Source organism: Labrus bergylta, chromosome 18, assembly GCF_963930695.1.
Source record: "Labrus bergylta chromosome 18, fLabBer1.1, whole genome shotgun sequence".
Lineage (NCBI taxonomy): Eukaryota > Metazoa > Chordata > Actinopteri > Labriformes > Labridae > Labrus > Labrus bergylta.
In genome coordinates this window covers 20858009-20885629 of record NC_089212.1, presented here as the reverse complement: position 1 = coordinate 20885629, position 27621 = coordinate 20858009, and the positions used below count along the sequence as shown (strand labels likewise).

Below are 27621 nucleotides of genomic sequence, written 5' to 3'. Positions count from 1 at the left end.
CTCCCTCTCGTTTTTACTGCTGTTAATAACTGCAGTGTACTTAACGGAGACGTTTCTCTGAAATTAGCTATGAAGTTGTGTCCTGCACAGCTGAGGCATCCAAAGTGGAGCGATGACAGCTAGACCCCATGCTGCTAGAGAAACTCACAGAGGGTCTCAGAAAGAAAGCCTGGAATGTTTTCTCTCAAGTACCAAGTGTTTCCCCCTGGAGTAAACAGTATAAAACCAAACAGCTTGACAAACACCCCCCCCTCCCCCACCAACCCCAAATCAATTCACACAGTCCCAGGCCTTCACATTGGGATGCTGGTAGCCCCTCTTCGTTCCTCCCGATCTTTAATCACCAGTGTAATCTCTTCCTCATTCCAGTTTGCTTTACTCACATCACAGCAGTCCTGTTTCCTGGTTCTTCTAAGACGCCCAATCCGTTGTTTCACCTACTCACCCACTAATCCCGATCATTCAGCTTTTCGACTGAGATCAGCGGGAGAGCGTCAACAATGCAAACGGGTGCCCCTGTGTAAAGTTAAGGTCAGGGGGAAACAAAAGCAGCACATGGAAGCAGAAGGCCACTCAAGGTTTCGGTTACCATGGCACCGAGCTGCTTGACAGAAGGAGGATGTTAGTGCAGGGAAACTCTAGGATAGACAACCTTCCTTCTACCATTGTTACCATAATCAGAATGAGCAGGAGCAATGTGCATGTCGGTGTTTTGTTATGATGAAACATGTTTTTGGTATGCATGTCGCTGAAGTACAACAGATTTCCTATTTGTAGTGTTTTTCCTTATCGTTAGGAAAGGCTTTATCACACACACATATTTATACTATCATTGTAAATAGCTGACTGTTCTCAGCAGTTTGCTATCTTTATGCTTTGGTCATGATGCTGCAATGCATGACAAAGCGATGTTTTTATCTGGGCATATGCCTCGTGACCTTTTCGCAGACACAACAGTAAATACATTGAACCAGTTCAGATCGACTGACGTTTCTTCAGGGATGACTTAGCAGACTTTTCGGGCCGTGTCTGGACTCACTGACTCTGAGAGGAGAGAGAGACGAAGAGTGAGACAGAGCATAGGCTGGAGAAGCGATGATGGTGTGTGTGTGTGTGGGTGGAGGAAATGAGACACTGCTTTGGGAAGTGCCTTCCTGGACTAATGCCGGTGTAATGACATCACTGCTTGGGGGTGGGGGGGACGACGACATCTGAAAGTATAATGGGCTTAAAACTATGGACCACATAACTCTTATCTCAAGCAGCAAAGACTGCTAAGGCCATTACACATGATGAGCACTTAATGAAAACATAAAATGTTATGTATTGTTTGGGGTATAAAAGCACAACAAGAAGTTATATTTTTAACACTTTTAAAAGGGCAGAGACACAAGTGCTTTAACTAGTTGACCTGCTGTTTATTTCTACCTGCTACATAGAGATAAGTATGAAGTGACTGTGTTCTAGATGTGATACATAGTTAAGAAATGGATGCAAAGAAATGTTGACGCTCTCTTTTAGTGTGCTGTATGTTGCCCCTTCCCTTTATGTTACACTTTGAAGTGATTAGCAGCTTCAGCACCATCCTCGTGGGCTGCTCGTATAGAAACTAGAGCAGGGATCTACAAAAACAGCTGCTTTGAGTTCCATTAAATCCCTGCGGTTTTCACCTTCCCCTTGAAGTCAGACACAAACACCATGAATCCTCAGGTTGGTCCCTATTGTGCTGGGCCCCCGTTGAGTGAAAGCCTTGGAGCCAGGTGGGGTTTTAGGTGGCTTGTGTGTGCTTTAGAGGGATAACAGTTTGACTTGGGAACAAAGAGGGAGGCACGAACCTGATATCCCCGCACTGTCACACAAACAGCCACGTCTTTCACACACTCGGCCGTCTCCTCCCTCCTCACTTTTGACTTCACCGCCCCAGTGCAAACACTTTCTGTGCCCCCCCCTCCCTCACCTCAAACGTGACCCTCTGCCCTGGAGGGACATATTGGGTGAGCTCAGGTCAGTACAGTGAGATGGAAGAGACTGAGCGCTCGAGTTACACAAGTTATTTTGCAAACAATATTTTCACTCTGCTGTTAGTTGATCAATATTTCAAATTAGTTAGCAGAGAATACAATCAAAAAAGGTACAACATTCAATATTTTCTGTGTTTCTTTTACAGTATTTGCAGCGTATCTAAAGCTCATCCTCTACTCTCTCCTCCCCCTCTATAGATGTAAAGAAGGACTGGTCGGACCATGCTTTGTGGTGGGAGAAGAAGAAGACATGGCTGTTAAAAACCCACTGGACGTTGGACAAGTACGGCATCCAAGCCGACGCCAGGCTGCTTTTCACGCCGCAGCACAAGCTCCTGCGCCTCCAGCTGCCCAACATGAAGCACATGAAGGTCAAGGTCAACTTCTCGGACCGCGTCTTCAAGGCTGTGTCCGACATCTGCAAGACTTTCAGTAAGTGGAACCATCGACTCATTTAGAGGAGAGAGAGATCAGAGCGGCATTGATACTTTCAGCCGAGATGTGGAGAACAGTCTGAAAGCGAACGTGAGAGTTGGTGTGACTGATTGGAAAAGCTCTGCATAAAACTAAGTTAATCATGTCCTTCCTCTCACTTTGTTTTGATCCCTCGAAATGTGTTGTTTATTAAACATTCCCTGAGCTCTGCAGGCTGGAGTCACGTCTCCTCACTGGTAGTCCACCTGTAACGCTGGACTCGTGTCTTTAAACCTGGGCTCCATCGGTCTCACAGGAATGTTTAGTAAACAGAGATTATCAATCCGGCTCAGGCTTATAACACAATCCCACACTGAAGGCTGAAATCCTACTCATAAATATCTTGTACTCATGCTTACCTACCATCTTATCATTAATATGATCTCCAGAAATCTAGATTTAACAGCCCCCCCCTTGGTGTAACACAGACACACTATCAATATCTTCCATCACTGGCACCACCTTGTCCTGTCATATATGTGGAAGAGGTCACAGAGTGGACCCCTGTGACCTCTGACCAGCTAACGCCCACTTTTCCTCGCCACAGACCTTGCACTTTGGCCCCTGCCTCCTAGAGTCCTGAAACCTGCAAACTCTACGGGAGACAGTGACTGAGTAATATAAGTCCTTTCATCAGTCAGTCTCGTAGGACACCTGTTGAGTCTTTGTCACTGGACTGTAGGGTTGTCAAAGTTTTCAGTACTTTGTGTCTTATCATTTTAAAACATGTGGAAACAAAAAGTATCAAAGACTATATATCTTCCAATGCTTATTTTAATGATCAGTGTTATCAAAAAGTACTAAAACCTCTAAAAACAGATAATCAGTTTTATTTTACCCAAAGTCTCAAGGTTTCCTCCACTTTTTTTAGAATGTACCTTTCCGTAAGCACTGGTAGTTTGATGAATACCAGAAGCGCTCCTGCTGTCTCTCTTTTTCACAGGTATTTATATGGTCTAGTTATTAGGTAGGTAAGCATCGTAAGTAGATTTAAAATTCTGGTACCCTGACAGCCCCACTGGACGGTGTTCACGGGGGAGAATCAGGGGCTGCAGAGGCAGCTCTTGTGTTTTTCTTGGCTTTCTTCTGGTAGCACTCTATGTTCTCGATGGAGCTTTTATTTTATATTTTTCAGAAGGCTACAGGGTAAGCAGAGCAATTTTGTGAAACAAAAATAACAAATACGACTTATCATCAAGTGGAAATATATTTAGAGGCTGCTTTTGATAGCATAGTCAGAAGGACAGCGGATAAGCAGGCCTGTAGTCCTCCTCTCAGCCAGGCCTTGTTAGGAATGTGTCTGCTGCCTCTGTAATAAATCTATTTTCTCTCCGCACAATTTCAGGACAAATTGCTTTTGGCTGACATTGCGTGTACAAGGGTAATGCAAGATGTAGCACGGTAGCTCTATCTGGCCCCTCAGTGTGACATGATCTACTGTTTTTTTTTGTGTATCACTGCATTTTTGAATACAAATAAGCAGAACTTTTGCATCAACCATTTTTCACTGAGTTTCAGCTGATCTGGCCTGGAAGTATTGAATTATTTTATCATCTGGGCGACTTTTACAATTTCCTGTGCATATTTTCTGCGGACTCCCTTTGACTTGATAAGCATTGAGAATCAGAGGAGCAGCAAGAGAAGAGGTCTGTGCAACTGGCCTCAGTGCCAGACAACAGAAAAGGAGAGACAGAGATACTGGAAGATTGAAGGTGAAACTCAGCTAAGATTTTTTTTATTTCCTGCAATGTTGAACTCCCTAATGTCTCCAGCTCCAGCTTTTTTCTCATACTAATTCATTTGGAGGGTATTTCTCCTCTGGCGTGTCCGGTCAATCGCTTTAACAGAAGCTATTTCCTGCCCCAAAAACAAGTTCTCAATTCTCCAGTGAAGAATTTGGCCGTTTTAACCCTAACCCCTCTGCTGTTGACTTTTTCTTATTACACTGTAACTATTTTGTCTCTTAAATATCAACAAACAGTATATTTCTACCTCAAACGTCCTTTTTGTCTGCTTTCCACTTTAAACTCTCACAGCAACAACCCATGTACTGGAGAAGTATAGAAAATCAACATAACACTCAAAGTTAAAAGTATCAAATGAATTATCACCGCTGTATTTCTCCCATGTCCATGGCAGCTGTGTCCTGCCTCAGACACAGTCCAGCTGGGCTGGGAACAGAGAGGACTCAGCAAAAGGTTGATGCACTGTGATACACAAAATTCTCTCAGTTTCACTCCTGTTTTGACCACTGATTGCATTTGGCAGCTTCTACTTCCTGTACTGAGTAAATGCCCGGGGATTTTCCATTTTTAGTCGCAAGATAAGATTTGAACTTTTTGCACATACGTTTGTGTGTTTTTTGACATCTGAAGAATGTCTCAGTTCTTGTATGTGATGCTGAAACTGAAAACATTCTGCACGGCTGCAACAAATTGTAATTTTTCTTATTGATTTATCTGCCTTCTTTTCATTCAAAAGATGCAAATATATTTAATTTGAAGTAAAATCTTAACATTTCAGAAGTTGTAACCAACAAGTATTTGCAATCTTTACTTGAGAGATGACCTAAATGATACATAGTTTATACAACTTGTTTTCTGGTGCCAACACCCTAAAATGCTCAATGAAATGTCAAAAGTTGTGTCTGTATTGGAGGGGGAAGGGAGGGTGGGGGTGAATGGCTGTGAACTAGCTCCTAAGTCTTTCTTAAAGGTTAATTTGCTCAGTGGAGAGTTACAGTCAAACATGAGCTTGTCCCGTCTAGACAATCTGGATTTACTTCCAACACTTTAAACACACACACATACACCTCCTCCTCCCGCTGACAGGAGGCTTTTTTAACCGTAAGCCAGCGGACAAAACGTACTCCTCACTACTGACTAACACATGACTGTGGACCTGGAAGCCTGAGGTGGGACAAAAATTAGACTGCTTCTCTCAGCAAAGCACTTCTCAGTAACAGGAGTCAGGCTGCTCCACTTAAGCCCTGTGGAGTTTTTTTGGTTTTTTTTTTTTTCAGCAAGAAGAACTATTTTGCTACCTTGTGTGGTCAAACTGACAAACAAAAACATACTCTGGAAAACCCAGGAGGCAGCAATACTTTTAGGTGTCTAGTTTCATTTTCAAAAAATTGGTGGATGTTTTTAAATTACTCCAATAAATCATAACAGAAATGGACGATCTGGGCGTAAGAGAAATCTCACAGAAAAATGCAAAGGAGGATGAGTTCGAAGAAGGATGTTGACAATCTCATAGACAGTGGAGCGTTTGGTGGAGCGCTTCGTCCTCCAGAAACCTTTTTAGATTTGTGTGGGACTGTTTCTTCATCGTTCCGGTCCAGCAGATTTACCGCCCATCAACCTGTGGTCTGCTGGGCTGTCCCAAGTGTGCCGGCCCTGTTGTCATAACACAGGAGGAGTGCAGTGTGAGCAAAGCTCTGTCCTTTATGTTAAAGTGCATTATTATCCTTTTTAGCACCTTTTTTAAGCCTCCAGTCTGACTGATAAAGAGAGAATCTGACACACTCTTATAAATATAATTCTTAAAGTAAGAGCAAAAAAAGTGCTGCGTTTGTGGCCCTCTTGTAATGAGTAATCGCATTGTTCAGCTCACTACAATGCCAAAATCTAACTTTACAGTACTTGTCATTAGATACATTCTTTAAACATAAATAATCCAGCGCATATGCATTTTTATTCGTAGTTTCCAAACCAAGTGAGACTGAACGTGAGTAATCTTCTACTCCTGGTTTTTATTGAGTTTTTCCTGGAAGTAAAGCTTGATTTATTGCTCCTGAGTATTGATCAGTCATCCTTGCAGCCCAACACTGAGAAGTATGCAGGGGGGGAAACAGAATGTGAAATCACACGTCCTACATTTTTTTTGTCCTTGTAGGGTCTTAAACTGTTTGTACGGTAAACTTTAGTGCTGTAAAATTAGAATGTGACGGTGTTTGTGATTCTTCTGTGGCTGGCCTTACTCACTGCAGTGAATCATGTCTTCCAAGGAGTCGATCTTGGAAGCCCAGCTGGCTCCAAGTCAACCCCTCTCCCTCTAGCTCTGGCTCCAGGCCCGGTTACTGCCACAAGTCTACAGGATGGAAGATTGGAGTTGTATTGTCTGAGGTGTCATTTCTGCTAATGGAAATCAACCAAGCTTTTGTGAGCAAGTCTAGCCATCACTCACGCTTCCTCCTCCTTCTCCTTCTCCTGACAGCAGCCACAAGTATGCGATGAGCGTAGGAGTGGGCTTTCCCACCAGATCAGGATCCTTAAATTCTTACTATAAACATACAATTCAACACTCAAACGACTATGTCAGCAGAAACAGACTGAAATGCTGGCCTGTATTTTACCCTTTGGCCCGATATAATCATTTTTATCTCTATATTTTGGATATATTCATAATTCTGCAGACTGGGATCTCTATAATATCAATCACACTTCCACTCCCTTCATTGGGGTGTTGAAAAATGCATATCTGTCCATTTATTCACCCCTCCCACCCAATATCCACAAGTAAGGTTTCCAAGCATGTAGGCGAAACTGTTTCAAAGAGGTGCCTTAAATCTTACTTTGGCAGGAGCTTGTCTGTTCCTCCTCTGATTATTGATCCTAAACATTTTACAGAGAAATAATTTTTAACCAATTGAGTAATGGTTTGATGCAGATTATGGTACTATTTCTTTCATTCTGTTGCCTGAACTTCCATGTTAGCTGTTACGGATTAACAATCAAATACCAGATGTTTAAATATATATATTTCTATATTTAAAGTCGTCTTCTCGATATTAGTTGACAGCTGTTGCATGGAATTGAGAAGACTTTCCATTCTCAGAGAGTAGTCGACCTCTGCATATGATAAAAATGGAAGATGAACTCTGGAGGCATCCTAATCATGAAACATGCAGAGCTAACATTAGCAGGGCATGGAAATGCTAAAGCGACAACACCACAGTACTATTGAAGTTGATATTATGACTAGTTATGAATGACTCAAAGTCATTCGATGGCATTTGTTGCCAATGCACTCATCATGCATCCATTTTTGCTACATAACACGTTTGCTGTGTTGGCTTTGGTCAGTAGAGCAGTGAAAGAGAAACGATTATTGTGATGTAAATATTATTAACAACAGAAAAACAGATTTTTCTGTGATCTAAGTAGATTTTTGATGCTTGTAGTTGTAATTGATAGTGCATAGACTGGCGTACCTGCCAATTTTCAATCAATACTTTTTGGCTATATTGGAGGCCTTTCAGGTACTCAGTATCAGTCTCAGAACAAACCATTGTTTACTTTTTAAATACTTAAATACTTTAATAATCCTAGAGGGGAAATTCTGGTTTTACACTTTGTTATTGAGAGACATGCTTCTCACATGCAAAGGCCTGGACTTAAACACATGCACAAACAGGACCTTTGGACATGCATTAATGGAGGGATGTCAGAATGGGGCTGCTACACAGGCACACCAGAGCTGTTTGAGGTTCAGTGCCTTGCTCAAGGGCACATCAGCAGTACTCTGGGCAGAGCAACGAGACCAACTTCCCTATTTTGCTCCACACAGAGACTTGAACCAGCGACTCTCCGGTTCCCAACTCAAGTCCCTAGAAACCGAGCTGCTGCCGCCCCTTTAAGTATAAAGTATTCAGACGGTTGCAATTTTTTATGAAGCAAAAATTAAAAGGCAATAATTGATGATTGTTGGTTGTAGTTAACATGTTATTTAGATATCGCTGCTGAAAAGATTTAATATTTCGTAGGTTCTAGGTTTTGGTAACAGGATCATTAAATGAATGCTGGATGTGACACCATAGTAAATAACATGCCCAACAAAAAAACACAGTCAGTTCCATCCACATACACACAGTTTAATACACACGCCCCTATGTGTGTTTGACTCCTCGCACAGCTCAGTGGGGTTAAGGCTCGGCAGCACGCCTGCAACTCACATGGCTGTATAAGGGCACAGGGATTGTGCTTCATCGCTGCAATGGAGCGAGAATGAAGGAGGAGGGAGGTAGAAAGAAAGAGAGAGAGAGAGAGAGAGAGAGAGAGAGGGTGAGCTCCCATCTGGTAGTTCTTAAAACTCCTGGAATGCTTTTGCTTTAGTAACACAAACCAAACAAGCTTTCTCACCAGGCCAAGACGTTCACTCTCCCACCCGGTTCTTGCTCGCGCTCTCCTCAACACCCTAGGGAACCTCTTCAATCGGCGTGCAACACCTTCCCAATCCTTTATCTTTAGGTTAAGAGAGATTTATATCAGTGGATGTGAGAAAAACTAATCCTTCAACAGCAGTGGAAACAACTAGATGAAGCTCCTTACTTAATTATAGTGAAAGGTTGAAAAATCTACATCCAACTGAGGATCCAGATGTGCTTAAGTTTTGACCCCCACCATTTATTCTCATCCTTGCAAACTCTGGGCCATGCATGTCTCGACTACATCAGAAGCATCCTGAGCTAATCTTAAAACATTACTGCTGCTGCTGCTGCTGAGTGATGGTTCCCTGGCCTCCAAGTCCAAGGGAACAAGGGAAGAAAAAAAAAGGAGAGGGCTGATCTGTTTTACACATTATACTCAGTGTGGTGTCCTGGCTGTCTGATGGGGACCCTGCACATTTCTCTAACATAGTGAAGATGCAGTTATTTTAACGATTATCTGTATGGTCGGAACTTAAAGGTTGAATTTGAGGTGTTTTGTGAAACCTGTGCTTATAAAACTGAATGTGTTTATGTGTGTAAGAGGAAAAGTGAGAGAAAGGAGGGTGAGATGGAGATGGAGGTTGTGTCTGCCCTGTCTCAGTCGGGGATTACAGTTAAAGCAAGATTTGCTAGGGCCCTGAGAAAAGGGATTTGCAATTTTCCACCCCTCTTGCACACAGCTGTCTACAATTCTTGTCCATCTACTCAGCCTTTTTGCCTTCCTTTATTGTCCTAACCTTGTTTTAATTAAGGTTGGCTTAATGTTGCTGTAAACACATTATATTACTGGTTTTTCACATTGTCTGTGTGCCTAATGAGAGGTGATGTGGTTTATTTGAAGCCTGTAGTTGGAACAACACAAATGACTTGGATGTTTTTTGGTGACTAAGCGACTCGTGTGAGGCCAGGTTATGTTTATATGGCATTAAAGGAACTTTCTTGCTCTCTCCTTTTAGATATCCGCCACCCAGAGGAGCTCTCTCTACTGCGCAAGCCCCGTGATCCCAAGAAGAAGAAGAAGAAGTTGGAGGAGGCAGAGGAGGACGATCTGGAGCTGGAGGGTCCGCTGTTAACCCCTGGATCAGGTGAGCTGAGGAAGGAAACTGTTTCATGGAGATAAAAGAACCTGTGGCTCACAACAGCGAAATTAATCGAATACATACTCTTAGCAAAAAGTAGCAACACGTTTCAATGTTACATTTAATGTGTTAAACTGAATCTAAAGATAATTGGCTTTAACTGAAGTCTGTGTATGCAGTCCTTTAGTTTCAAGTTGTACTTTGAAGTAATTACATAGCATGGGGTTCTATCTTTGTACATCATTGTGAAGAGTAAACATCTGGTGTCCCTCAAGCAGCAGGTTGAATAGCAGGTTTCACTTGCCGCTGTTTCACATCTTCTATTCTTTTCAAAACCACTAAGATAAGTCCAGACTGTTGCACCCTGCCTCTAGTGACCAAATATGAATGTTTGGATTTGAGGCCTGCATGGGATCTACAGCCTCTGCTCCCTACTCCTTGGCAGGGAGGTCGAAGAATGGTTGAGATTCCACACATAGTTGGTCACGCTGCCATTTTAAACCCAAACCAGGCTACATGACTGCAGTTATACAGGCCCTGCTCCCTCCCTCCCTCCCCTCCTGCTGTCAGTGATGGGAGAGTTACAGCCATGTGAGCAGGGAGGTGCAGAACGAAACAGGCTGTGCTGCTGTCACAAGAGTTACCATTTAGCAAAAGTGCTAACAGTGGGAGACAGGGTGAATGAGGCTCTTTGTGTGGTTTGAGTCTCTTCTGCCGTGGCCTCCTCTCTGCTCTGTTCTCTGGCTCCTCAGACTCAACTCAACATGCATTTATACACTCCCATGTGAGTAGACAGAGAGCTGAGAGATAATTATGATCTGCGTGAACTATATACATTTTCACAAGAAAGACTGGAAGTAGAAAAAACGTATTCTGCTGATGATGTTGATGAGCGATATAGAATGCAAAAATTGCAACTTCTGATTTCTATAAACTGCGCATGGTGATCACACCCAAAGTTGCATCATGTGTCAAAATAAGACGCCCTATTAGGTGGTGCAGAGAAACAGAGTTTAAACAGGAATGTGTTTACTGTCACCACTCTCCCTGTGTGTGTGCCGTTTGTGTCCTAGTGCAAATACACACACACACACACACACTCACTCGCTGTGTCCTCCCTTTTAGACCACATGCTAAAGTCGGAGCATATTTCATGGCCTAGTAGTAAGGCATTATTCTGTCCCTTGTGGAGAAGGGCAGACCTCAAATCTTAGGTCTCCTGATTGGAATCACAAGGTTTCGCGGAGGGGCAGCGATGCAATCAGAACCTTTCTCCTGTGCAGCTAAGATGCTTCAGTACGCTCCAAGCCAGAGTGGGAATGAACGAAAGGGAGGGCTCTCTGAAGCTCACCATGGTCTGACTTTAGTGAGCGAAGAAAGTTCAATCAGAAATGCTGTTATGATATTTAACCTGCATTGAGTAGATCAACAGAATATTAATCTGCAACCAGTTTGATAATCATCCAATCATTTTTTTAAAGCAAATAAATTGGTGAAATGAATGGAAATCATTAGATTTTCTTGTCACCTTAAAGAGTAGGCATATCAAGTTTAGGGCTTTCAATAGTTGGTTGGACAAGTAAAATATAATCCGCATAAGTCTATATCATCACAATTTCCTCACTAATGTATCCTAGTAACCATGGAGTATTTTACTTTTGCCTAGTTATCTAATGAGTATTGTTGGCACCACATGTCAAACAATAAAAAAATATTCTTTGGATAGCAGGGAGGAACAAATACTGCAGAGAACGTTTACTGCCCGTTAGAGTTCATACTGACCTCATGGGTGGTGAGCACTTACAGTAAGCTATAGATAGTACACAAGCCATTATTTCTACTTAAAGACGGGCAATCCTTTACTCAAACCTCAACCTCTCCCCTAGGATGTACCATTTAGGAAACTATGCACCATGTCTGTCTGCACACTCATGTTAAGTGCCCACGCTGATTGGTCAATTTCTTTTAAAAAGCAAATAGCTAATTCGTCTCTGTTGCCATGACTCAGACTGAGAGCCATGTTGGCCTTGATGCCAGTCCACCCAGTCCCTCTCTGCCCACCACATCTTGATGGTCCCTTGTTGTATCTAATTATCTCCCCTGTCAGCGTGGAGAATGACATCCCTCAGGCAGCCACTACTTTCTATTTGTGCTGTCGTGTCTACATGCAGGGCTGGGTCACTTTGACCAACGCCTCGCCTGTGTTTTCAATCAGTCATGCCATGTTGGATATAGCTATGAACGTGTGGATGGAAACGACAGAGGCATTGGTAGTCATTCAGGGTGATCTCGCTCTATGAAGAGGGTGAACTGAGTCATCCGCTCTGAGGCCAGACGTTGGCATTGCCCCTGGAAACCCAACTATGATACCTATTCTTGTATTTCTCTACTTTTTTTTCTCTCTCTTTGTTTCCGCCTGTCCTTGCAGAGTTTTTCAGTGTCTTAAATCTGTCCACTTGTTTGTTCCCATTTCACGTCTTCCTGCCACCATCCTTTCCTGTCTTTCCCTCTTTCTCACTCGTTCTCTTTTCATCCTAGCCTCTGAGATAATATACATCGGACCTGTCAAAGGTAAGTTTTCCCTCTTCCTCTGTCCTTTACTCTTCAGCACTGCTTCCTCACTCTCGCCTTCCCCTTCCTCCCAAGCCTCCGCCTTCCCCCCCCAAACCACAGCTGGAGTGTTGAGTTCACATAACCTTTGGGACAAGCAGTCGAGTCACCTGACTGCTCCTGCAAAGAGAAGTCAGCTGATTCAAGGAGGGTCACATGACAAAAGCTTTGCCTCTCATTAAATTAGCTCAAATGCATTTTTTCTTACAGCTACTCCAGGCCTGCTTACTGCGCCTGCTAACAGATTTTTTTAAACTTTTTTTTTTGGAAGTTTCTGAGATGGTTTTGAATTGTAATTTGAATTTTATAGCTCTCACTTAAAAAAATAAATAAATAAAAAAAGATTAGCTTTTGCTCGTTACACATGCCACAAAAAACAGCCCTCCCGGAGTTTTTGTGTTTAACAAATCAAAACATCGAGAGGCACTTTAATTTATTGACAACCCTGTCATGTTTTACTCCTAGTCCTCGCAGCTCATGGTGGTCCAGCTCATCCATCTAAGCCTCTATGAATCCCCAGTGTGTGGGAGCATTAGAGAGTCAAGTCATGTTAACATTCTTTAAGCTTTTTTTCGCCTGTATTTGAGAGTCAGTAAACAGGATGGAGGAGGCCTTGTTGTGTTTGTAATGGGCTGCCAGCTTCCACCTTCTTCGCATCTCTGGATATTTGGGATTCCTCAGGAGACCCTATGGGAGATGGGAGTACTCTCCTTGACCCGATGAACTCGGCATTTGGGGAAAAAACCTTGAAAGAACCACTGAAAAACACCCTCCCCCACATAAGGGGATGGGTGGTCACAGCCAGCACCCTGTTCTCATGACCTCAGCTCGCAAACACAAACACACACGTGCACACTCACAAACACAAACCAAACCTACTTCCTGATTTCAGAAGGGATTGAGTGGTTTAGCCAGTGTTGCTTCTTGACCTGCGTCTCACAGAGGGAGGGAGGGAATACTCCCACAAGGCTAGCCAACAGGAAGTCATACAGATTAAGTTTTGTGGCTTGCTTATTTTTGTAGACAAACATTAGACTAATTAAAAACTAAAGCAAAATATACAGTTTTTTTTTTATTATTAAATTATTTCGACCCTTTATTTGTTGAAGATTCAAAAACAATACGTTGGATTTTTTTTTTTTCAAACCTTACAAGTTTCATTGATCTCCCCCACTCCTCTCTGTGGCGTTTTGTGCAGTAGTTTGCTGTGTGCAGTGCATTCCTGCAGTTTTTTTGACTGTGAGTAAGTAGGTGAACCCCTGATCATGTTCTGCAACATCTGCATGCTGATCCACATCAATCCCGCCGTTCAGCAGGAAAACATTGTTGAAGCCACTCATGTGCAAAGCGTGGGCTAGTAGTCACATGGTGTTGTTGACCGCTTGCTGGCCCAGCTAGGTGTGTGTGTGTGTGTGTGTGTGTGTGTGTGCGTGCTTTCTGAAAAGTGTTCACTGGTTTTTTCACTGCTGCTATATTGACAATGTACAGTATTAGTGAATGTGCACTTCTTTACTTTGAAGTGTGAGATAACGATGATTTTAAAAACTTGGTGTATGTGCAGTAATATTATTCCTTTTAATGAGTAGAACTTTCCTCTCTGGACTTCAGTGCATTAAAAGGGACTAACTGATGATTGTGTGTTTGCAGGGAGCATCTACTCCAGTCCAGGCTTGTACAGTAAGACTATGACCCCCACCTATGACTCCAGAGATGGCAGCCCACTGTCACCAACCACTGCCTGGTTCGGGGATAGCCCCCTTTCCGAGGGAAACCCCAGCATCCTTGCTGTCAGTCAGCCAATCTCCTCACCTGACATCCTGGTCAAACTCTACAAGCCCCAGTCCCTACTGGACAAAGCCAAAATCAACCAGGGGTGAGATGCACTTTGTTTAGTTGTTAAAATTGCTCATAGTCAGACATACTTCACTGGGTGGTTTATTTGCAGCATATTTAAAACATATGTACGAATCCGCAGAGAGATTGTCATCATTAAACAGTATTTTCTCTCTCTCTGTACAGGTGGTTGGATTCGTCCAGGTCTCTGATGGAGCAGGATGTGAAGGAGAACGAGGTGCTGCTACTGAGGTTTAAATACCACAGTTTCTTTGACCTGAACCCTAAGGTACATCCCACGGACAATGCACAACCGTTTTTCTTTGAAATAAATGCTCTGAAGACTTTGTTTGGCTTATGGTGTGCAAGAAGGAAATTTACCATTTAATCTGCATCATGTTGCATAATAGTGATCCTAACTAAATCTCCTGATTGAGCACAACCAGAACAGATTATTAAACAGGTGGGTTAGTTAGAGTGACGTTTGGGACAGTTTCTTATTCGTTTGAGAGATTTTAGCCTGTAGGGAGCGCTCCTAGAGGATGACCATCAATTTAGATTAAAACATTGTGAATATGTGCAGCGATCCTCTGAGAAGAGAATGTTCCATGAACAGCAAACAACAAGGGCCTGGCCCATATTAGTGTATCAGAGTGTGTTTGCGTGTTAACCTCTGAGACAAACCTCTCCACAGTACGATGCCATCCGAGTGAACCAGCTCTATGAACAGTCCAAGTGGGCCATCCTGCTGGAGGAAATTGAGTGCACAGAAGAGGAAATGATGATGTTTGCTGCCCTGCAGGTAAAGAGACTGTGTGTGTTTGTGTGTGTGTCTGCTCTCATTTTTCCTGCTCCAGCATTGTTTTGCTGGGGAATAGCTGGAAGACCTGCAGTCCTCTTTTCATTGGGCACTGGGCACTTTGCCTTCTAAACCACAGGCTAATGAATTGGATGGGCTTCGAGCCCAGAGCTCAGCCACATGGCCGCCAGTTCTGCTGCAGCATGCATACTAAAACCTGACTATTGTACACGGATGCAGCATAAGTTAATGAGGTTATTATCACATATATTCCCCCTGGGCTTCTTATTATACTTCAATATCCATCAATTCCTTTAAGTAGTGACTCATCATCATCGATAGAATGAGTCATTTGGCTTTTGAACAAAATACCTTTTATAAATTAATTTAAACATATTGAAAGTTTAACTAGATTTGGTGAAATCAAGTTTATCCTCTCTTAAATTGAATCCTATGTTGTTGGTGTATAATGACGTGGAGAGTTGTAGTTTTCAAACATTGAATTCTGTGAACAATCAAGGAATCATGTTTTTTTTTTTTTTTGCCATATCAAATAATTCTTATGTAATAGAGCAACACAAGTTAAATGGGAGATCAAAGGATGAGATAAAAGGAGTAGGGGAAGTGATGTACATGCGTAAACCCCTTTACTCCCCTCAGGTCGCCCCCTGTAGTTTGCGGGTGGTGCCCCTTCTATTTCTGACCCTCATAAACCGTGAGTGCCAAGACCTGAGGACGCCACCCTGTCCTCACCCCGGGGGTAATTATAGAGTGTCTTGGGGCCACAGGACCCCAGTACCTCTGCCTGGACCACCCAACCCCAATATGACACTGTCGTGATCATCATCGTAGACCTGCTCACATTCTTCTGAAGCCCTCTAACACTCTTAGGTGTTAGGTGTGTTCCATTTGACCGGTTATAATTACACTTAACTGGTTTCTTGTTACTCTTCCTGACAGAGATGCTAATCTGAGCTGGTTGTGAAGAGTGGCGGCTAATCTGTTACTACCTGTCTGTTAGCACTTTGGTAGCTACTACTATGTGTCACCGGGGTAGTATGATCTCCGGGGTTTTTGGCTGAGGTTTTCCTGGTGAGAGTAGATACACAGGTTCTAAAATAAGAGCAATGATTGTCTACATTCAGAATGTTACTGACACATAACACCTGCATGTTTCGCTTTAGAGAAAAAGGGATGAATGACGACTGAGCTATTTTCATCAACATAGGGCACAGGTTGTGCTTTAACCTCCACAAATAAACACTCTGCAGTGGGCCATGCTTCACACAAACAGGAAACACCCCCCCCCCCCCCCCCCCCCCAGTGTTGCCGTTTTTAAAACTAACTGACGGAGGAGAGTAGGAAGAGAAAAGGAACGTCATTGTGAGCCCTTTGTCCCACATTCTGTAACCCTAGCCAGCTAAAGCCTCACATATCGTTCTCAAACTCTGCCTCTGTATCTCTCACTCTCTCCACAGCTGTTCATTCATATGTTGGTAGGGGGTTGGTGATGGGTTGACATTATAAATACCATTTGTCAACAGGTTGTATTTAGTGTCTGTGACTCGCACTACAAGGGAAACACGGTCAGGTTTTTTAATAATGGCCCCATCCTGATTAATTGGTGTTTCCAGTGTTAAAAGAACACATGGTCTCTTTTTGGCCCCGTCGCACATGTGTTCCTAGTAAAACGCATTTTCATTGCCTGTAACTGTTCAAAGTGTACCGGGAACACATTGTTCAAACCGCACCACTTATTGTTCTGGGTGAATCATCATCTTCACCAGACGCTCATCCTCTTGTTCTCCTGAAATCCTCATCTCCTGCATGAATAAAAGTCATGTTTCCCCCTCACAGCTACAGTAGGTGCATACTGGCAGCACCTGCTTATATGAATGCCAACACATCTTACAATATTTATGTGCTAATTATGAAAGACCGATTTACGTTTATAGGACAGAGTTGGAACGCTTATGCAGCGGTAGCAAACATTGCAGGAAACTTTATAGAAAAAGAGCAAAACTGTTGACGAAGGTGTTAGAACAGAAACCAGCTGTTTTTTCTCAAGGAAGGATTCAACAAATCTGACAAATAGAAACGATCTGTAGCTCAGATATTTTAGGTTTAAACAGGATGATGAGACTTCCGACCTTGCATACAGAACCACAGACTCCATGGCCTTGCTTACACATCAAATTTTATGATTACTAGATTACTCCATGTCTATTGTTTTAGAAACTAGTCTTTTTTTTTTAACCATACTATGATGTTTGTACTGTAGGGCTCACAGTTTGTTACAGATACTAAAAGTCTTGGATTATAATGTGTTTTCAAAATCAAAAATATGTAGCAACCTTGATTTTAGATGGAACAAATGTGTACAAATAAACAGATTACTGTAAAAGTTAAATTAAAAAAAGATGGAAAACTAACCACACGTTCTTTTCTCCCCCCTCAGTACCACATCAACAAGCTGTCAATCATGTCTTCAGACAACCACATGAATAACAGTGAGAAGGAGGTGGATGAGGTGGATGCAGCCCTCTCAGACCTGGAGATTACTTTGGAGGGAGGGAAGACGTCCAACACACTGGTATGACATCACTGACGCAGGCTCTTTTCAGAGTGCGATTTGGCAGCAGTGCCAGAATGACGCAGCTCAGTCATGAATTCTTTGTACGTTAGGTTTCAGGCCTAATATTGGTGTCCCGGTCTGTGAATTCACATTGATAAAGAAACCGCCTGAGCTCCCCACACACACACACACACACACACACACTCGGACTTACACACACAAAAGGCTGTTCCAATCCTGTCTAACCTCTGTTACTACCTCCGATGGCGGTACAGAGGTGGGGTCACTTTGTTCCAGAGAGATTCCACAGCTACAGCTTCACGGTCACTACAGGAAACATATTTAGATTGTGTAGTCCTTTTTTTCCCCAAACCTCATCATGTGAATTTCCCAGAAGGCAGTGTTTTTCGTCGCTTGTTTCTGATGAAGTCTCTTTTCCTAGTTTGTGTTTAACAGGAATTGAAACCTTCGCACTGTTAATTAGAGAAAGAGAAAAAGGAAATTAAAGTTTAAATGAATTTCACACAATATATCAAACGTATGCGAGGCCTCATTTTACAAAAGAGAAACCCAACAATCTCTGCGTATTAGATTGCTGTGTTGTCCCTTTTTGCTTCACAGCAGTCCCACAATATGAACTTGTTTAGTTTATCCAGCTTATCAGGGGAAAGTGCATTACGTAAGAAGTGTTGTTTTTAGCACACTGTTGAGCAATGATAGTGAAAATGTACAAAGTTGAGCCTGAGGTCATTGGTTTGTTATTATTTTATATTAGTATCTTCCCGGTTTATACTAACAATGTTTTTTTTCTTCTTTTTTTCCTAGGGTGACATAACGTCTATTCCTGAGCTAGCAGACTACGTCAAAGTCTTCAAGTAAGGCCACATGCATTCCCAAGGTTATCCAAAAACTGAGAAAACAGTTGTGCATGAGTGTGTGTGACGATTGCATTTGTCCAAAATATTTTGAGCCCTTCAGGGAACAATAAATTCACTTTCATTTCTGGCTTAATTGGAGAGATGCTGCCTGGTTTGCATCAGTGTAGAAGGCTGAACATTGTTTGCCAAAGGACATTTGCTGACTAAGCATCCGTTAGAAGTGATTACAGTTGGATCGAGCAGATTTTGAACCATCTTCACTTTTGGCTTAATTCCTCTGCTGACAGGCCGGTCGCCCTGGGGGAGATTGTCTCATAAAATGCATAAAGCAGGGGAAGAGAATGATTTGAAGAGGCATTCCTCTTTAATGATTCTCTGCTAATGTCCACCTCCAGTGCTGGCCACTCTCCCCTTCACCTTGATGACTTTTCACTTGACAAATTGTCTCGTTCTCCCCCTCCTTTATGTTTTCCCCTCCCCTCCAGTCCCTCTTGACCACTAATAAAGAAAATGGTTTGTTTTTTTCCATTTGAGGTCTGAAATGTCTTTCTCTCTTACATATATTTTCCAGACCCAAGAAACTGACACTGAAGGGCTATAAGCAGTACTGGTGCACATTCAAGGATATCACAATTTCCTGTTACAAGAGTAAAGAGGAATCACACGGGACGCCTGCTCACCAAATGAATCTTAGAGGTGCATAAACAGGAAAAGATGTCATACAATGCCCATGCAATAAATGACTGCTCCATTTTTCAGCTTCAAATATTCTTTTGTGTCAGTTAATAACATGACATGTGGCCTCTTCCTCCGCACTTTTCCCTCCATGTGTAGGTTGTGAGGTAACTCCAGATGTTAACATCTCGGGTCAGAAATTCAACATCAAGCTGTTAATCCCCGTGGCTGATGGCATGAATGAGATCTGGCTTCGGTGTGACACAGTAAGACAGTTCATCAGTGCATCTTTTACAATAACTCCTGACTTTTGAACCGATCTTGACCGTAAGCGTTTGACTTGCTTCACCAGGAGAAACAGTACGCCCACTGGATGGCTGCCTGTCGCCTGGCCTCCAAAGGAAAGACCATGGCCGACAGCTCTTACAACCTAGAGGTCCAGAACATTTTGTCCTTCCTCAAGATGCAGCACATGAACCCTGACCCTCAGTTCATCGAGCCAATCACCACTGACATCAACCCGGAGTGCCTGGTGTCCCCACGGTATCTTAAGAAGTACAAGAACAAGCAGGTAAGTCCTGGAAGTTAAATATCTGGTCTGATGTGTATTTTGTGGGAGGTTGTTTACTCGTTTGATGAGTCCATTGTGGACTTAGACAGAGCAGCGTTTGATGCTTCCCAGATGGGCGCCTCCTGGCATCAGGCTTGTCTTGCACTGGAATGTAGCCTCCCCTCTAACTCCCCCTTCTTCACTCTCCTCCTCTTCCCTCTGTTTCCTCTCCCCGCCCCCACTCTCTCAGTCCGAGGGGAAACCAGGACACCAGACTTCCAAAACCACTCCACATATGTACAGTAGAGAGTAGCTCATGAAAGACTGTAATGGACACTTTCTCTTCTCGCAGCCTTTTGTGCTTGCAGACAAAAGTGGAGAGATTCCAGGCACTGGATTTTGAGGAGCTTGATTACTCGGGTAACAAAACCCGGTATCTAAACCAACAGATGGACTGTTTTTTTTTTATTCTGGACATCAAGCATCTTATGACCAGCTTTAACATATAAGCAGTTTAAATATACTGACTGTCTTGTGAGTGTTGGTTAAAGTCTACATAGTCTATGTATTCAAGAGATTTGCATGTAAGCTACAGGCGGGTGTGTGTACAGTGGAACAGCTGAGCACACGGCTGCCATGGCTATGTTAGTTGGGGACGGCCGATGGGGTTGCCGGGTTCGGAGAGGGGTTGCTTCATCACAGCTTACTCACTCAATCTGCTTTTGTTTAGCTTGCGTTAGAAAAATACAATGTTGCTAGGGGGTTAACAGGAAGTTGAGAGGGTGTCTGTATAGTACAGTAAGTGATGACTCAGAAATGGTCTGGGCCAAAGCCTGAAATCGACTGAATGACTAGAAGTGGAGTTCTTCCAGTGGGCCACAATACAAACCAGGCTTGTTCTTCTGCTTTTTGATAGAGAAGTATGGATTGTCTCTGGTGACCTCATGCGTTAGCCCTTTTATATCAGACTGCGGTGATCTTTGGATTTTGTTCTGCAGAAACTCGAGCTCCACACGCAGCGCTGCTTAAAATGAGCCTTCCCCTAAAATGACAGAGGTGTCAAATAATAGTTTCATTTCAAATGTTCTAGATTCTTATTGTTAAGACTATTCATGAAACACCTTGCAGTTGATTTTGTAAATGCGCCATAACTGATATAGAATAGCCATTTACACAGGTACAGGGCAGTGCAGGTATTTTATTTCTTTCTATGTGCATCGATCCTAGAATCAGGCTTACAGAATTACCATAATCATCTTTCATCTGGAATTTTTTCCCCTGCAATACATCGTAAAGTTTTTAGACGTATTAGCTCAATATGATGTGTGTCTGTCAGGGTTCATGCTTCTACTTGGCCTGGCTCCAGTCTCACCCACAATCCCACTGTGATAGCGGGTGTCCCCGGGCGCAACATGAAAGACTCATAGCCTATGTAGAGTGTGTGTGTGTGTGTGTGCACTTCCACATGAGTACTCACATAGTGGGCGTGGGGCTGCGAGGAAATGAGCCGTGCCTGGAAATGCTGCGCGGGAAAATCTGTCTGGGAAAAGCCCGTTTGCTCTCAGTCAGCTGCGACCCCTCCCCATCGCCCTCAAACTGGACTTCCTGTTGCAGAGTAGTCCAAAGAGACTTCCGTGCTGCAGCTCCCAGCGGACACACACTCGAGAATTTATAGATAATTGGGAGGAGTTTGGTCTCTGGGCAAATCTATACATAAACATATGAGAATACAAACATTAAAGGCACAGATATGACCCCCTGGAGATTGGAGACATGGCACTCCTACATTTTACTTCCATTACATCCAGAAGAGTCATTTAGGTAAATACTGCCCTCTGGTGGATGAAATGGGAATTAGAAAACAAGCTGTGTGGGGACTTTTAAATACCTACCTGTTGTTGAAGCCTGTTTATCATAGATGCAGATTATCTAGATCTTAATGTGCAGCCCCTTCTCTTTTAATGTGAACCCACATGAATGTTGTGTAAACTTCCTCCTGCCTTTTGTAAATGGAAGTGTCTGACTCCTTCTGTACTCTATCGCCCTCTTGTGACTGAAAACTGCATGACTCCAATACCAACCTGTGCCTTTCCTCACTTTAAACTCTCCTTTTGTTGTTTTGGACCTTTCCTCCCTCGACATTGATCTTACCTGCTTGTTCTCTTTGTCCTTTTTTTTTTCTTTCTTTTCTCTCCTCTTGTATGCTCCTCCTTCATTCCTCTGTGTCCTCCTCCCATCCCTACCTCCCATCTTCAGCCAGGCTATATCAGGGACTTGGTAAGTCGAGTTAAGTGTTCACTGGGTGCCTCTTAAACCGTAGATACTTGTGTGTGCATGACTATATAAACTCTGACTATGTTTTTAGTCTGGGTTTTCTCTCCTAACCAACAGTAACACAGCTGTAAGTATGTCTATAGAATAGATATAATCATAGATATAACATTTATTCATAGTTAGTGTATAACCATCATTAATATGTTACATGTACATTAATGTTCTTAGGACATAGACAAAAAAGAAACAAAAACACCAGCCATATCCCAACACAAGTGTTTATTCAACACAAGTGCATTATGTGTATATGTGGACAAATAGTTCCATTCACTGCCAAGTAAGGAAAACAGACTTTTTTTATTTTGGTGAAGCTTTGAAGGTTTTTGAAAGATGCGTTTTATTTTGTCTGTATTAGTCTGTATAAAAGAATGAAAAATCAGACACCATAAACTTGCTGAGAGGAAGTCATCCATCATTCTTCAGCTCCTGTACTTTATTGTTGTACTACTGAATAATTTTTGTTGCTTCGGGCTTATAAAAAGATCGGGCCAAAGCCCTAAGCTCTCAGCAAGACTGTGCTTCCTAAATCATTTCCGACACACATACTTTATTCTTACTTTCTATTTCCAAATTTCAGATTTTTCCAATGTAGCTCATCTCAACAATGCAAATCAATAGTTCATTTATACATGTGGGATATTGGGTTTACTGAAAGTTTACTCAGAAAATGTCTGGTTGTTTTATAACCTGGTTCTCAAAATGACCTAAAGAACCTTAATCATGCGTCAGATGTAAGAATACACAGATCTGAAGCTTCCTGTAGCTCATTAACTGTAGACCGTCTCCTCAGAGGCCTCTTAGAGTCATATTAGTTTAGTCTGTGTTGTGTGAAGTCATCGTTTACTGTGACGGCTCTCTGGTAATTGGCTGACACTGTGTGTGTGCTGATGGCTGAGTCGGCCACAGCCTGTTTACACGTTGGGTAAATGTGTTGATTTTGGTGCATTGGTTGGTTTCAGTGTGGTGATGGGATGTTTTGTGTTAACAGCCGGAGGTGCGGTAGTGTTTGTAGTAACTCAGTATGGTGGAAGCATGCCAAAAAGAAACATGTATCAAATGTGTGTGATTTTGTATTTGGCAGATTTCAGCCCGGATCCTTGAGGCCCACCAGAATGTGGCTCAGATGAGTCTCATCGAGGCCAAGATGCGCTTCATCCAGGCATGGCAGTCCCTGCCCGAGTTTGGAATCACTCATTTCCTCGCCAAGTAAGTTTAAACACAGTCGAGTCGGAATCGTTCAAAAAAACAAAACTATTTAATGTTCTGACAGTGACTCATGTTGTTATTTGATCCAGACGTTTTTATTTCACAGTCCATTCTCTTCTTCTTCTTCTTCTGCAGGTTTCAGGGTGGAAAGCGGGAAGAGCTGATAGGCATCACTTATAACCGTTTGATCCGGATGGATGCCGGAACTGGAGATGCTATCAAGACCTGGCGCTTCAGCAACATGAAACAGTGGAACGTCAACTGGGAGATCAAGATGGTAAGGATTGGGAACCCACTGAGTATTACTAATAACTCTTACCAAATGAGTGTTTTTTAAAGTTACATGCGGCCTGTGTGTTGGATTTAAATGTTTGATCCAGGGCCAGATTTCTCAAGTTGAAGTCATTTTTCAGACCTTGGCTGTAATACTTAGTAAAGACCTTTTTTTTTTTAGAAATGAAGTGAGTTCAGAGTGAGAAAGAAGTAGCTCAGCAGACCTCTGTAGTCTCTTCCTCATCACTGCTTAGACTATAGCTGCATAATGCTGCATTACGGGTAACGTGGCCCTATTGTAGTGTTTGAACATGAAGATCAAGATCACAAGTCTATGAACATTTATTTTGGGGGTCAGATTAAGTGGTTGAAGTTTTTATATTCTAAATGTCAGAGAGGAGTCTTTTTAAGCAAGATCACTGTTTCTATTGAGCAAAAAAAAAAAGATTTGGATGTCAATATTTCTGATTTTTTTAGACATACATTACATTTCTTTGGATTTGGACTGATGGTCAGAAATTCATTCAAATCATTTGCTTTACTCTGACATGTTCACAAACTAAACAATCCACTGATTCTTCTACAAACTCAAGGTCTTGTTGATTGATAGAGACAATAATCATTTGAACGTAGCACTTAAAGCCATGAGGATCATAGAAAGCTGCCCCAGTCAGGTGGTAAAATCTGCAGAAGCAATCCTATCAATTTCAACTACAGTCATTTAAATACTGCTTAATCAGTATGAACATGAAGATCCATCTAGTTTATTATTACAATTATAGACTTTCTTTCTAAGTACGATGTAGATGTTGTGCACAGCCTAGCGTGTCTGACCTGCTTGTCTCCTTTCCCTCAGGTAACGGTGGAGTTTGCAGACGAGCCCAGTCTGTCGTTCATCTGTGCCGAGGTGGACTGTAAAGTGGTGCACGAGTTCATCGGGGGCTACATCTTCCTGTCCACGCGCGCCAAGGACCAGAATGAGTCTCTAGACGAGGAGATGTTCTATAAGCTGACTAGTGGCTGGGTCTGAGCGGCTCTAAAGCGGAAAATAAATCAAGTATAAACGGGGTCAACGCTTGCCGGTCACGGCCAAGGAGGGGAGCATCCGGCTCGTGTAAGAGGGGGGGGGGGTTTATTTTATTCTACTATCTCTGTGTTTTTATTGTTTGGAGCTGTGAGTCCAGAACAGCACTACTATTGCCATGGCTGACACTATTTTATGATCATAAAAATGTTGCATTAATGCTGACAAATCATTTGTTACATGACTTTAATTGGTGTGCAGTCCAGATGAAATGAAGGAGTCAAACTCCTGTGGTTAAGAAGAAGCCTTACAGAAAACCTTGAGTTTCCTTACGACCAGCTGGACTGACAGCCATCAACCTAACGTCCATAGCAACCCTTTAAAACCAATCAAAGCCCAGATTTAATCCCAAAGATTTTTTTTTCTCCGTCTTTTTTAATCTCTTCTAAAACTAAAGGAGCTGACATCAAACTGACTTTATTTCCTTAACTTTATTTATCCTAAGACAGATTTTATTACACAATCGAATGAGAAGGTGTTTGGAGACAGCTCTACCTGTCCACTCTTCTCCGCTCTATGAAGGGTTAAATCTCTTTGAAGTCACATGGAAGCACTTCTACACTAAACGATCCTCTTTAAGAATAAGCTGATGGTGACATTTTTCTTCTGCGTCGATGTCTTTTTTTTTTTTTTTTTTTGTCTTTGTTTCTAAGTTTTGTTTTCTTTTTAATGGTGAGCATTTCTGAAAACACACTACACTTCAGTGCACTGGGACGACAGTCCTGTTGGTTTCATGAATCTTCCCCAGCTGATGTAAATGACCTCACTGCAAAAAATGCTCACGCTAAAAAGTCAATAATTCCAGTGTCCTCGTCTGTCTAATGACCTCTATTAGAAATGTCAGTAGATGTAATGAGTCCATGTGTATTTAAAACATACCATCCTCTGTTTTTGAAAACTGAATATGAAGCTATGTTACTCTTCAGGATGATCCATTTCCTTTGCCATACTTAAAGCAGAAGGTTTTCTTTTTTTTTAAATCTTCTGACCTGGTGCACGTCTAAAAGTGCCACCGTGCATTCATTCTGTCCCTTAACATGTCTGTTAATGGCTGCTAAATGTCTCATTCAATCTCAACAGCATGTTTAAAATTGCATCCAGAGATTTGAAACCCATAACATCTCACTGCATGAACATGAAAAAAAAACAGGAGGGATTGTTACTCCCTTTTCCATCGTTACCTTTTAATGGCCATTCTGTTCCTCACACCATATAGTATTATTAATATTGTCATCACTTTCATCATTACACACCAGCAAAAAGGTCACCAAGTTTGAAGAATGAATATGCAATGTTTTTTTTTTTTGTGTCTGTCCTGAGTATGAAGGATCAGTAAATGAAGTATTATTTCTTTTGTAACTAATGTAAAAACACAAACGTTTTATAGAATTGTACAGTTTTTGTCTCTGCTTTTCCGGGGGGGGGGGGGGGTTGGACGTTTTTTTTTTTCCTTTCAAAATAAGAGGGGGAGGGGGGAGGAACATCTGTCAACATGTGTACTATTCAAAAATTGCGCCGGCTTCTGTTGAGGTTTAAGATGAAGATATGTATGAATATATATGAAGATAACACTAGTCTCAAACTCCAGGTTTGTTTAAGATATTTGTGGAGAACATATATATATATATATATTTTAAATATACAGACACATGTTTTTCAGTTTGCTCTCTTTTTTCTTTGTTGCGTTTCGGCTTCATTTCATTGATTTTTTTCTTTCTGCTTGGGGATCACAAATCTCCGTCTGTGTCACTGTGTTCTGCTTTTATCTCGTTCTTTAGACTGGCAGTGATACACAACGTGATCGTCAGATGCACCTATTACAAATACTTCACTAATTTGTCTCATATTGTCACAGCTAAAGATTGCCAATTGACATTGTCCAAAGGGTTGGAGGGGTGGGGTGGGGAAGGCACAATTTTAAGACCCTGGAGTTTGAGACAAATCGGCAGAAGTGAACCGAGATAAGAGAAAACTAAGCCTAGTCTGTGTTTATTTTCTTTGATGTTTTTGTTTGCCTCCAGTGTCGGGAGCAGCAGTGCATGTCCTGCTTCTCTGTTTTCTGACTGTAAAAAATGCATTTATTTTAAAAAATAAAGTAATTTTTATTTAAAAACACAGACTCTCTGTATTTCATCTTCACTCACCACATCGAATGAACACGCAGAAACAAACGATGTATTTCAGAGTTTTGATACAACTCTTCTAAGTATGATGTGACGTAAAACTGCAGATCTGCTTAAGGTGTAAACATTTCATATACAGATAAAAAGCTTAATTTTTCTTTTTAAGATTACGCTTCTCTAGTTCCTAAAAAGTTCAATTCAATGTTTTTTTTGTAATGGAAGTTCTAAAGACAATGCCTAAACAGGGAAATACAGTTGTCTAAACCAGTGGTCTTCAACTGGGCCAGCTTCAGGACCCACCACCAACTCATTCATGAAAAATCTTCACCCAATTTTCTGATTTTCTTTCTTACCAAACAGATTAATTGAATGACAAAAAGCGCAGTTTGGACTTAAAAACAGAACAAAACAAACATGTTTATAAAAGCACTTAATTTACTTTTTTCAACAGGTTCTTTTTTTCTAGGCACACATTCATGACCCACTGACAATGGCTACACGACCAAGTTCTGGATCCTGACCCACTAGTTGAGAATATCCGACGTCACACAGAAACAGTGACATGAACTTTCTTACAGGATTTGGCATCATACTGTAAAATCAGATAGAACGAGGATTGCTTAATCCAATGGGACAATACTTACACTCTTTATTATAAAGATGTAAAAAAAAAAAACCATGCAAATCGTATTTTATTGTGTTTAGCAAAGCCTGTTCTGTGCATATCCACATTCACATCCTGCTTGAGTATTAGATCTGCATTGTTTAGGTTTCTCCACTAGAGGGCGATGTAGAACTGTCAGTACCTCACATCTCAACCTTTACCAAACTTTCCATATGTCTCTTTACCTAAACTGGCATTTATCTTCATTTTCCTTTCTTGTAACATATTACTG

General features: G+C 42.0%; 1 protein-coding gene across 4 annotated transcripts in view; it reads left to right on the top strand.

Moving 5' to 3' along the window:
- The window catches only part of fermt2 (FERM domain containing kindlin 2), a 39974-nt gene extending 13257 nt beyond the window's left edge, over positions 1-26717 (top strand). The window contains exons 3-17 of one of the 4 annotated variants that reach the window (XM_065966048.1): positions 2220-2453; positions 9663-9791; positions 12324-12356; positions 14043-14268; positions 14415-14517; positions 14923-15030; positions 17486-17620; positions 18428-18477; positions 19052-19176; positions 19315-19421; positions 19508-19726; positions 21962-21982; positions 23121-23245; positions 23381-23522; positions 24375-26717. In XM_065966048.1, the coding sequence (XP_065822120.1) occupies positions 2220-2453; positions 9663-9791; positions 12324-12356; positions 14043-14268; positions 14415-14517; positions 14923-15030; positions 17486-17620; positions 18428-18477; positions 19052-19176; positions 19315-19421; positions 19508-19726; positions 21962-21982; positions 23121-23245; positions 23381-23522; positions 24375-24548 (1931 nt within the window). In that variant the 3' untranslated portion in view covers positions 24549-26717. The remainder of the gene's footprint in view (positions 1-2219; positions 2454-9662; positions 9792-12323; positions 12357-14042; positions 14269-14414; positions 14518-14922; positions 15031-17485; positions 17621-18427; positions 18478-19051; positions 19177-19314; positions 19422-19507; positions 19727-21961; positions 21983-23120; positions 23246-23380; positions 23523-24374) is intronic. The other 3 variants (XM_065966049.1, XM_020638701.3, XM_020638703.3) reach the window with 3 other exon arrangements.
- The last annotated feature ends 904 nt before the right edge of the window (positions 26718-27621 follow it).